The 13,247-nt window shown below is 44.1% G+C and overlaps 1 protein-coding gene across 1 annotated transcript; it reads left to right on the forward strand.

Annotated features, from left to right (window-relative positions):
- The first annotated feature begins 8,262 nt into the window (after nucleotides 1-8,262).
- Nucleotides 8,263-12,441, forward strand: LOC118507385 (mucin-2-like). Its single transcript, XM_036045838.1, has 2 exons — nucleotides 8,263-9,493; nucleotides 11,013-12,441. Exons 1-2 carry the CDS (start codon nucleotides 8,290-8,292, stop codon nucleotides 12,365-12,367), a joined length of 2,559 nt encoding a protein of 852 aa, XP_035901731.1. The 5' UTR covers nucleotides 8,263-8,289; the 3' UTR covers nucleotides 12,368-12,441.
- Nucleotides 12,442-13,247: the final 806 nt, after the last annotated feature.

A 13,247-nucleotide genomic window follows, 5' to 3' on the forward strand; every position in this document is an offset into this window, starting at 1 on the left:
TGAATCTTTGAATCGTTTTGTGGATCGTTTCAACTGGATAGTGGAGTGGAAGGAATACTACAACCTGTAAAGGCCTTGGCATGCCATTTCGGGCTTTCCGTAACTTGATTTAACCCATAGTAAAGTAGTCAGCCCTGCTTACGGGAAAGAGACGGTCTGGATGGGATTTGAAACTCGGTCCCGTCGTGTGAAGACCGACACCACTTTTTTATTCCATAGCTGATTTACCAAAAATTCTACAATAGCAAATAGGCTCTAATTGAATGCAACATTCCATCGTATGATTAATATATTCTACTATTCAGTTGAAACATTTCCGTTACATGATAGTGTTCGTAATTGTTCAGCCGAGAGCGTATAGGTATCAGTCTAGGAAGATTGGTGTTGCTAGATTTAGCAGAGGAGATATAGGAAAAAGAGAGTGTGAAATAAATAGTCAGTCTAGATAGTTGAGTAGATCAGTTTAGTAGGATCAGTCATGCCAATTACAATGACATCTCTTCGGACCCTACAAGATAAATCAAGTGTTAAAGAATCGTTCAGTAGAGCCTTAAGAAAAAAAGGTTTTGCTCTCATGAATTGGCCTGTAATATTTCACTACTGCACTACTTCTCTGGGCCATAGAAGAAAGCCACTGACGACTAAGGTCATGCACACCCCAAAACATTCGTGACCTTAAATTTCGTTCTAATCTCACCTCCTTCAACCGCTGTTGCTCAAAGTCTACTGGTGAGGAAATTTGATCCGATACCCCCCGGGTTGAGATCAAGATCCTTGAGGCGGAGAATTTTTCAGTCCCGTGAAAAATGTTGTAAAACCTGCCTCCACACAAAAAAAAAAACTAAACATGCTCCCAATTCCAATGTACTCGAACTGTAACTGTCTGAAGCAACAGGGTGTGTACGGTTTGGCCGGGGCAATTAATCAACGATCGTACAAATGAATTCGGTTTTGCGGTTACAACCGTTTAATGGACACCTAGCGGCTATTCGTCCGTTCTGCGAGTGGCCCGCACACATTTCGCGTCCCGGCCACCCTCGAGAGAACAGAGCGAAATCAAAACACTAGCAATCAGGCAAGCTCAGCTTTTGCCTCGGCATATCGTCAGCACACGATCGGGGCGCCCCGGGCGAACCTTGGCTTTGGCATCGAATTCGACAATACGGTAGCTGGCGGTGGAGCCTGATTGACGGATTAATTTTTCTACCCACCACAGCAGGGAACGACACACAGGTGAAAACGGCGAACTTTACAACCGTGGCAACAGCCGTACCGCGCTGGTGAACGATACCGTCTCGATACGGCTGTCCAGTGGGTGCAGTTGTGAATCGATTCGTCATCGTTTTACCGATCGAGATGATTGAGAATTTTGGGGCTGTTTTCTTCTCTTTTTTTCGGACGGTGTCCTCATGGCAAAGGTTGTCTTTTGGGGGTTGGAACCTTTTGCGAGCGTGGAGGAAATGGTGCACGATTGGAATAAGAAAGGAGGGGACCTCGGAGGGTTGCACAGTATCATAATCAGTAAGGTTGCTGTGAGCACGAGCAGGCCGGAATAACAATAGGGCATAGCTAGTGTCGTGAAATTTTTGATAAATGTTGTTTGGAAGTAACAGATGAGGAGAGTCTGTTAAAGGTGACATGAAGACTAATGTTTTTGAACGAGTTAGCCATTTATCAGTTGTTTTGTAGATGAACAAATAAACATCTTCTTGTATAGTTATATACTCATTAAGCGGAAATTAGTGCAATATGATTCGGGCTGATGTCAACAGATTCGGGGGTTTGGAAGATTTGAATATGTTATCCTTAATGTCGAATTTGAATCCGATTCGGGTTTGATAGGGGCTCGAATCCGTTACGAATCCGATCGAAGTCTATTCCGAAACCGATTCAAATCCGATCCGAATCCAATTGGAATCCTATTGGGATTCGATTGTGGATCGGTTGGGATTCCTTTGGGATTTGATTGGGATTGGATTGGGAATCGTTTGGTATCCGAGTGGAATTTGATTGGGATTCGTTCGGAATTTGGTTCGGATTCGATCGTGCTTTGGTTAGGATTCGATTATGATTTGATTGGGAATCGATTGGAATACGAAAAGGATTCGATTTGATCGGGATTTGATGGGGATTGGATAAGAGTGACTGGGTTGGAATAATATTGTTGTTTTATTACATCATTCTTGGTGGAGTCTTGGTTGAGGATGAGTTGGTCAGTTGAGCGAACCGTCACCCCAGACCCCCGCCAACCAGCATCTGCTCACCTTTCCTCTGTTCACCAGAAGGAAAAATATCGGTGTGGATTCGGATTCGGATTCTGAGAATACAGATCCTTATTAGATTTGGGATTCAAAGATTCAAATCCCCATTGCGATTCATTTTTCACATCACTAGTCTGGGCATTTCACAAGAATAAAAAAATAGCGAAAATTACTTAATTCTGTAAATGACTGTAAACTGAAAAAGCTACTTTTATTGTCATTTAAAACTTACATTTTCACTTATTATAAAAATAAAAGCATAAAATCATATGTTGGAGACGTTCAAGAGAAAAGTCAAGAGTGCAACCCATGTACAGCAGGACAGCCAACAAAATAAAATCAATGAAATGTATAAAAAATAGAAAATTTAATCAGATGTATCACAATTACATATTAAGCCAAAAAGTGGTCTCTTGCTGTGTGCTAAAACTAGTTTACTGACGACCAAAACTTAGCTCCAAAGCTTGGGGATAGGGGTTGACACGTTGGGCGTCAAATATTATGACGAGTGTTATCGGTACAACTTCTTGTTCCTGATCGGTTTTTAAGCTGTTTTAGGTTACAGACCGTGCTGCCGTGTTTCCATTCTGACGGATGGCCCCCTTTTTCGGGCCTAAATTTGCTTATAAGTTATAAGATTATCCTCCTTCACTGTGAACTCGTAATCTGGAAAAAAATCCGGATAGAATTTTGGGGCTCGATTCCTAGTCGCATCGATCCCAGGACGCGGTTCCAAATCCAGGAACGATATCTTGAGATTCTGAACAACGAAGTTTTCGATTGTGATTGCTTTACTTTTAAAAAAAGGTTAAAGTGTGAGGCACTCTTGCTCCAAACAGTGGTGGCTCTTGGGATTATTATACATGTAATTCGGTACACTATATGTATCTAGTCGAAGGTAGGCTCTATTCTGTATACACACTTGCTCATTTCAATTGAATCTTTACTGGAAAAAAATGCTAGCTGGCTCATTTGTCCCATCTTTATTTAATTAAATTTTGAGTGAGTCGAATTGTAGTGAAAGGGACATCTATTTCTTACAATTTAAAATTTTACACTCACTTGCTCGGTTTTTTATATTTTTATTAATATATTTTAGAAGAAGACTCTTAGAGTTTGTAAAGAGTTTTTTTGCTCTTTGTATTAGTTTTAATTCTATAGTAATTTATTTATTTATTATAGGTCATAAAATAGCAATATGGCCCGGCTGTTCTAATTGAACACAAAAGTCATTATCTAAAATTATAAAAAGTCGTCAAATATTACCGTTTCGTACACATTCTTTGAAAATAGGAGACCTTATCCTCTACCAGGACATAGTATCGAAAACAACAGTTTCCTAAACGGATATTCGGGTATTTTTATAATTTTGTCCAGCACTGTAGGTTAAAACACAAAACATACCCACTAAGGCTAAAGGCTTTGATAAAGCCCAACCAACAACAATTGTAATTTTATGGGTGTGTTATCTGCAATATCTATTCAATTTAAAATCTGCACCTTCACACTTAATCTGACGCGTCCTAAAGAAAGCGTTACGTTCGTTGTCCCGTTTTGCTATAGACGCAACAGGCGCAGTTTAAGCTTGTATCGGTAGCGATTGAGGCGAAATTTGCATACAAAGCGTTTCTTCTGCATCCGTCAATGCAAAGTTTTATTAAACATACATTAAACTATTTTATAGCAAGCCCATTGCGAACGGTTAAAATCCCATTCGCCAGATAAAACGTGCACGGATAATTTACAGCCTGTGCGGCTCGTTATACGTAATGCGGGTGGCTTTCATCTTCACTTTTATGTGGGGCGTATTAACGAGCGGCTAATGTGATATAATGAGGCGGGAAGATGGGTTCGTCTTAGCCTGCCAGAGAGCCATGTGAGGGTGGTGTGCTGCGTGTGGGCTATTTAAATTGTTCGATGCTCTGTACAAGATTCTTTTTAATTCCTTTCGGATCAATATTTAGATGAGCAAGAGGAGAATCGATTGCAAATTGTTTGTTGTGCTAAAACACTGTCTTAATTTGTTTTAAATATAGTACAATTTCGTCACCACGCCTTTGCGAAAGGAAAGGCATGTCATCAGTTAATTGTGCTGAAAGTGATTGTCCCCAGCGGGATATCCAACCACACCAACGCCTCCATCCAGTGTGGTCAAAAGCGGGTCAAAGATGAGCCCTTGCCCGCAAGCTCACGTCCAAGCGCATCTCGTCCCGAAATGGCGTACGGCACGACATTAATTCGGCACGGTTACATTGCGCATGGGCAGGTCAATTATAGCCACCGCCATGGTAACTCGCCCATTGCTCGATCACGGGACGATCGTGCCGTTCGCAGCCGTACGAGTCTTGCTTTATCGAACTGTGAACGTACGCCGGGAGTGATCACTGCAAATCGCGAGCTAAATTCCACCACGAGGGAACTAGGTAAAGTGTCCGATTACGCATTGCCCCGGCTGTTTGCTCCCTCGTGCTGCAGGGAATGGGTTTTCCCGGTCCGTGGTTTCATCGCAGCGATAAGCATCCTCCGGCCGGCATTATATGTTTCATCCCGGGGTTTGCAGTGCGCTACCACCACCAGAGCGCGCGGTAATTGAATCGTTTATACATGTTAATTGCAATTTATGATTAAACGCTGGGCGGCTCCTCCTACGGTGCTGTCGCTCTTCCTGCACGTTGCGTTGCGTTGGGGAGGATCGTGCCAGCAGTGCTGGATAAGTTTCGGGAACGCGTTTCATTTGATTTTGATCTGTTCACCTAACCTAACCAACAGGTAAGGGATACCAATTATAAAAGGATAAAATGAAAAGGAGATGAAATAGTTAAAACGTTGTAATAAAGAATTTGGATAGCACAATGAAAGAGAGGTTCAGCTAAGCGAGCGGTTTGGAATAAATAAGGGTTGATATGTCATAAAGCGGGATTGGCAAGAGCGAAGTTGTGATGTACTAGAACAAGTAACTGACACTTGTCCTCGTAACAGGATCACTTGCCTAGGTGTTGTCGGGAAGCAAGAGAGGTAGGGAAACTCGCACCTGGTCGACACGATTGACATGGAAGTTGGCCGACAGTAAAGAGAATCACGATCAATAAATAGCCCACATTTTTTAGACCAAAGCGTTCAAATATATCGCGAGCCATACATTTTACTACACAAACTTAGACCTATAATCTATGGAGTCAATTTTGCCATGCTCCCATGACGCAGCTGATAACTGATACACAATTTGTTAAGGCCAGGCTACATGATGCGAGATACCAAAAAGATTTCGCTTAAAAGGGGGGGTTATGCGAAATCTATCCGTCAAAAAGATTTCGCTTCTCTCTAGCCCTCTCTGTCACTTTCCATGCGTTGCCATGGTAGTTTTCGGTTGAAGAGAGAGATAGCATGAAGTGCTCTAAACAACGCGGGTAGATGAACCGAGATGATTTTGACCGAAAAAATTCGCAAATCCCCCCCTTTTTAGCGAAATCTTTTTGGCATCTCGCATCATGTAGCCTGGCCTTTAGAGTCTCGTCGAGGGAATAATACGAAATACGGATTACGGGTACGGTGTACTCAAGATATCGACGGACAAAGCTGGGACTGTATAGAACATTTATAGTCCCAGCACTCACATACGACTCTAAGGCATGATTCTGTTCAAAACTGACGAAACCGTCCTATACGCGTTCAAGAGGAAGATTCTCAGAAGGACTTTTGGCTACGAATGTGTACAGAGGAAGAATCACTTGAGTGACATGATATACGAGCTGTAAAGTGATCTTCATCATCGTGCAGGGATTTTGACTCGCCAGGGTATGTCATGAGAATGAAACCGGGACTACCAAGCGTCCGGGACTACCGTAAAGTCCTTTCAGGCCAACCATGTGGACCATGCGTCCACATCCAGGATAATTGATTGACATACGACGGCGGTAGACTGTCAGCGATATAGAGGATTGTTGTAAGTACTGTTTAAGGACAAAGCGAATTGCAGACGAGCCAGTATCTTCTGGTTTCTTTTTCTTCTTCTGGTGACTTGGTTTTTCCCGTAGCAGGATTGTCAGTTTTGTGTACCGGGAGGTGGTCTGAATGGGATTTGATCCCCGATCCTGCCTTGTGCAGACCACCATACTTGTTGAGAAGCGAGACAAGTCAGTATGCTGGATGAAATATCTCACGTATAGTGACTCTAGGCGCTCTAGCTGTGATTTGATTCGCAATGATCTTCTCAATATTCAATTCAAGGATTCGGATATAGAATAAAAAATTGAACAGGCAGTCCGTTACCCGAGGCATTATACGATCTATCACTTGGCATAACCCAGGTTTTTAACAACTTAAACAGTTTATTCGTCGTTCCCTACACTTTTCAACATGGCTCGTCATATTCGATAAAATAGACAACACGCACAGAAGAACAAACGCCCCGGTGCGTCAGAAGCGTACCGCTCGGCACAGGAGCAGCAACAATAAAAGGAAGCAGATTAAAACCCTTTAATCGATTTCCATTTCCACCAGCTAGCTGGAATCGCTTATCTTGGCGTTACTTAATAATCGCACGCACGTGGCAGCTAGTAACCGATACATAGCACCGAGAGCAATGGCACACCAAGAGGCCAAGCACAAGCACTCTGGTATGGGATATGTGATTATGTGATGTGATAGAAACAAAACTAAGAGCACCGGCAAACATAATGCGAGTGCGCGATAAGGTGAGCCTCCCATCCCAATCTGTACCGGGGGGAGGCGATAGGGCAATGTGATCGCTCGTTTGAAGTTGATTATGCAAGAACGTGAAGGAAGTGAGTGTTGCCGAAGGGTCACATTTTGTGTTGGACAGTTTTTGGAAATTGTACGCCACGCGAAGGATATCGAGTTCGATATTCTATCCGCTTTTTCCGCGATAAAAATCATGTACGATCCGTTGTTTCCGAGTAAAACATTACGATTAGTGTTGAGCTGGGATTTTTTTTTACTGCTTGCTTGTATGTTTTTGTGGCTAGTAGAAGGAAACCGTCCGTGATCGTAACATGCGTTAATGTGATTTTAATGAAGTAATAAAACCGCAATTAGATCCGCACACACAGGTGATGCGAAACCTGTGTTTCAAGTCGCCGTGTAACGCATGTAACGGTCATGATTTGGTCGCGACTAACTATTTACATTGTATGGAACCGCTTTGGGACCAGCTGGGCGTACCGATGCGTTCGGAGCATCGCGTAACATGTCAATGTGTTTCCCAGTGCATTAAATTTGTTGCCCCGTATAAATTTAAATATTTTTATTTCACTTTGCGTCGGTTGCTTGTACGTCGCTTGAGTAATTACTAAAGCCCTTGGCATTACAATTTCTCCAGCGTGATGACGGGTGAAGCAATAAAATCGTTACTCGCTTATCGGTGACGCTTTATCAGATACGGCTTGAAAAGCTGCCAGTCAACCTTTCGACTGTAACCCAAAACCTCGCTCAAGAGAACGAACCAATCGTTCGAATTATTCCCGTTTGTAGTTTTTATTTCGCACATCAAAGCATCGCACTGCCTTCTCCCGAAACAGGACAAACCGGAACACCGGATTCCGTGGCTGTTGGGGATAGGGTGAGAAAGGTTTATTTTCGGTCGGCATCCGTATTATGGCAATGCAATCAATTAACTAATTAATTAATCAGGATTTGGCTGCCGGATCCTCAAACAGGTATGGGTGAAATTTCAATCAGAAAGAGAGAGAGAGAGAGAGAGAGAATTTCGATCGGTAATAAATGTGGCTCTTGGTGGTGGATTTCAGGAAGTAGCTGGCTGATGAACCGTAAAATGATTTGTTTATTATTTCGTAAACGATAATTCATCCGTTCATTTACTTTATCACTTGTGAAATATTGTACCATTCGGGTCACAATTCTAACACCACAAGCTACTTAATATCGCACGCTGATGATAAGTATATTAAATTGAAATTAAGGTTAGCTTTTGAAACATTATATAAAGATCGACCACCGTCCAGTTTTGCGTCAGTTTTATCGTCATAGCAGTGTCGTTAAAACCGCAACAATGAGGATTGCAACGGGTGTTATATTTCTCATGATTTGTACCATTTACGTGGTACAAGCTCACCGACCAACGGGACAATCAAAAGATGTCGCACCAACTACTGCACCGCGAAAAAATTGGCTGGACAAATTGAAGACTGCCATTGCGAAGCGGATTACGAAGATGCCTATAACCTCGACTACCACAACGACGACCACCACCACCAAGAAACCTACCAAAACTACTAAGCCAAAGCCCTCGAAGAAAACGAAAGCTCCAAAGACTAGCACTACGAAGCCTTCCAAGACTACCGTGAAACGATTGATGACTTCAACGAGTGTTACGGTGACTACGCCACGTCCCACAACTACTACCTTTGAACCTACAACGAGTACAACGATTCCATCGACGACCTCGGTTGCTTCTATCACAACGAAATCGTCAACGGCATCTTTGACGATACCTACTACAGCTCCTATAACAACGGTCGCCTCTACTACTTCAAGCACTACGAGTACTAGCTCGACAACGGCAAAGGCATCAACTACTACTACTGCTACTACTGCGCCTCCAAGTACAACAACTACACCGACTACAACCACAACGACGACTACTACTACCACTACTACGCCTACTACTACTCCTACAACGACTACTACCACTCCTACGACAACTACTACTACTCCAATGACGACTACTACTACTCCTACTACTACTACTACAACAACTACAACCCCAACGACAACTACTTCCACTACTACCCCTACAACTACTACCACCACGGCAACGACTGCTCCTACAAGGTCAACACCTATCACTACAACTACAATTCCAACCTCAACTACAACAGTGGCTACAACAACACCGTCCATCACTAGGACTACGACTACAACGCCTGTTCCAACGACAACCACTACTTCGACGTCAACAACAACGAAAACGATACCTACAACAACAGCACCAATATTAATCTTCCCACCGGGCAGACCAGGAGACGGAAATGTAGGTGGCAATGGCAATGGAGGCGGAAATGGAAGTGGCAATGGAGGTGGCAATGGGGGTGGAAATGGGGGTGGAAATGGAGGCGGAAATGGGGGTGGCAATGGTGGCGGAAATGGAAGTGGCAATGGGGGTGGAAATGGTGGCGGAAATGGAGGTGGCAATGGAGGCGGAAATGGAGGTGGCAATGGGGGTGGAAACGGAGGCGGAAATGGTGGCGGAAATGGTAAACCAGGTGGACGAGGCTCGTAGAAGACGTCAACTGGTAAAACAGATGCCTTATGCCAAGATCCCGGGACGCGCGTCCCCAGAATGTCCTTAGATAGAAGGAAAAACAAAGCTAAATACAGATCGGATAAATGGTTTTCTCATTTCCCACAATTCTTTGAACAAAAATTACATCAACTCCTTCCTAGTTCCGAAGAATATATGTTGCAACAAAATCACAGTCCAACAATCGCAACACAATCATGACATCTGAAATCAGTTTGCGCAAGCCGCTCACCTATCGGTGCGAACTGCGAACGCGAACTCCTTTCATCTTGCTTAACCTTTCTACTTGTTCATCCCTTGGATGAGCCCGATCGCCAGTAATTGTGCCCTAAGTATCTTGTACACAAAAGCCGCCCGATTGCGGTTCAGTTGCGATCCTTTCTAAAGCTACCATCAACGCACGTAGAGTCAGCGATCGCTGGATGGGCTGGTTGCACGTTTTCAATTATTGCTACAGCGCAAACTGGCGGGAAAGTGAGAAACCCTACAAAAAACACACCTTTTCCTAGACGAAACAATTGGCAGCGGTTACGCTTCACCACCGGTCAATCTAATTTCATGCCACTTACCGATTAATAATCGATAAGTTCACGGCACGATAAATTACAGCGTTCTGCCGTGGGGCAGCCGTCCCGTAGGCAGCTTCTTTATTTTAGGCGTTCCAAATCCAAATACTCAAGATGGTGAAGATGCCAGATCGCATTTGCCAGTCGCTTCCCGGAGGCAATGCTGCTGTGAAGTGCAGCGATCCTCATCTCTCTCTTTGCCATTCAATTTCGGACGCGATCTTTGAATAGCTCACGGTACATAGAAAGTGAGGATCTTTTGTTATTGAGCATTACGATTGGTACAACAAAAAAAAAAAAAGGAACCTGATCAAAGGTCCGCTCACCTTAGTTACGTAGGTGTGATTGGGCTGGGAGTTTGCCATTTTGCAAAATGTTGGTCTAACCGTCTGATCTTCACACGACAGGACCGGGATTCAAATCCCATCCAGACCGCCCCCCGTACGTAGGACTGACTACTTTGCTACAGGTAAAAGCAAGTGACAGAAAGCCAGAAATGGCAGGCGGAGACCTCGCGAGGTTGTAGTGCCAATAAAAAAGAAGAAGAAGACGGTCTAACCGCAACTAAATGAGTTTTGGGAATACTCTGATAAAATTAAATGATCCTAAGCTGATCTGCAAATCGCGTTCGCTATTTAATATGGATTTAGTTTTGCGTGGAAGGTTCATCGAGGCCCTCAATCTTAATACAAGTCTCCTAATTGGTACGATCGTGATCAATCATAATCAAACTGCAAACCTACCAACGGGGCCAAACTCTCTGGATATAATTTTTCACAAACTGAATATTATTTTTCAGTTACAAACGATCATCGCAGTCGAGCGGCTAATTGAATTATTATTCTCAGGTTTGTCGTTTATGTCATTAAAACTGTATTAACCTACCCGATGTAAATGAGCGTATATAAGCGCAGTCCGCTCTGAAGCTACCCAAGTTTTCGCGGACGCATCTTCATTGGACGATGAAGATCGCCATCGGGTTGTTGGCGTTTGCCATATTGGCAGTGTATGCGGTAGATGCGCACGGTAAGAAAGCTCAAGAGGACGATAATACGGTTGCGTGGATCGATATTGCCAAGGGATGGATGAAGATTTACATCAAGGTGAAACCTAACGAGCAGAAACGGAAGTTAAAAACGACCACACGTGCCACACCGAGGACGGTTCGACCAATAACTACGCGGTCTAGGCTTCCTCCAGGATTAGTCAAAAGAACTACGCAGAGGCGAACGACAACGCGTCGCATTAACTTAACAAAGCCCACCATTCGTTTGACGACAAGGCCAGGAGGATCGACAGTAACCACGTCCAAAGTAATGACAACAACCACAACTAAACCGATGTCTACCACTACGTCCACCACGACTAGACCTTCCTCTACAACTACGAGGCCTACGACCGCTTCCACGACAACGGCTAGACCAACCACTTCAGCCACCACTGTTCCTACAACAACGACTAGACCGACCACTACCTCAACAACTGTGGCAACGACAACGACTAGACCAACAACTACGTCAACCACTGTTACGACAACGACAACGGCTTCCACAACTGTTCCAACAACAACCACGACTAAACCTACAACGACTGCAACCACGACTACTACCACCACAACTGTTCCAACAACGACGACTAAACCGACGACAACTGCTCCACCAACAACAACTACAACGGCTGCAACAACTACCGCGTCAACAACTGCAGCATCATCCACCAGCGCATCGGTGACTACTACCACAACAACTACCGCTGCCAGCAACAAGATCGCTTCCGCGAGTACTGCTGGCGGAAGTTCGGGCGTGTCCTCTACTACCGCTACCACAACTACGACTGCTCAGGTCAGTACCATCCCTAATGCGAACAGCATACAAAAATCTTCCCCTATGACGGATAATGTTGATCCTTTCGCTTCCTCGACAACGTACGGCCTGACCCTCCCGAATGCGATTGCCACCACAACCATCCTCAACAGAGCGCTGATGCCTACTCCTACGACTACGGCGACTATTCCAGCTACTAACGAGGACGAGGACTCGGGCTCGGTAGAGTACTATTACGACGATGAGGAAGAGGTTGTGGATCAGCTAGGCACCGCTGGCAGCCTAACGCCGAGCGGCGCTAGTGCTACCGAGAAAAAGAAATCCAAGAAAAATAATAGGAACAAGAACAAAAGCAAAGACAGAAACAACAGGGACAAGAAGAACAATGGCAACCAATTCGGGGTTGATAAGAATTCGAAGACTGCACAAGGGAAGTAGCGTTAGCACTGTTCGGTTGAATAAATGACTGTTACTATCTGTGAGGCACAAAACCATCACCAACCACCAAGTAACTGGGCTGCCGTGGTTGAGGAAAGACGACCGTTTCCAGCGACCAGTTGGAAGCCAACGGTGAGACGGAACGGTGAATGTATGTTAGTCATATTTCGAGTGCGTTGATGGCCGATAACGCGGCCACTTTGTCCATCGGTCACTCCACTTATCGCGTGGGTAATAACGTACTGTCCACTAGGTTTCGGATGGTAATGTACGGCAAGAAAATGGAATGCTTCTTCAGTAAGCAAGCACAATAGCCTTTTTTTTGTTGGAGGAGATGTCAATCGATGTCTCACCTGTGGTTGGTTTCATATTTTGCTCCGTTCGTGAAGCTTCTTCGATGGTGCAATTTCCCGTCTCACGCTGGTTTGCGATTGTCAAAGCGTGGGTCTTGTGGGAACAAAGCAACAGAAGATGGATTGCATTTTTCTCATATGGTAGGCCCCTATTTTTGGTTAATAAATCTTCCGTACAACATTTGACGCTTAAACGATTCATATTTTAAAATCCTTTTAGAAAAGGATCCTGGTTTGGGTTTATTATGTTAAGAGAAAGTGCGACAAACAAATGATGATTTTACAAACAATCATTGTACGCGATCTAGCAATCTACCCAATTGATCATCATCCTTGTACCATGTTTGTTGGCATTACTCACAATTTATTTGGGCGCAATTAAGGCTTCCACAGTCGAAGATTTGGTTGGAATTGTAGACTATTGCTACTTCCTCTTATTCCTATTTGGCACTACAGCCACGAAAGGTCCCAAGCTGCCATTTCTTGGCTTTGCTTGGCTTGATTTTATCCCTAGGTGGATAGTCAGT

This window comes from Anopheles stephensi, chromosome 2 (genome assembly GCF_013141755.1).
Source record: "Anopheles stephensi strain Indian chromosome 2, UCI_ANSTEP_V1.0, whole genome shotgun sequence".
Taxonomy (NCBI): domain Eukaryota; kingdom Metazoa; phylum Arthropoda; class Insecta; order Diptera; family Culicidae; genus Anopheles; species Anopheles stephensi.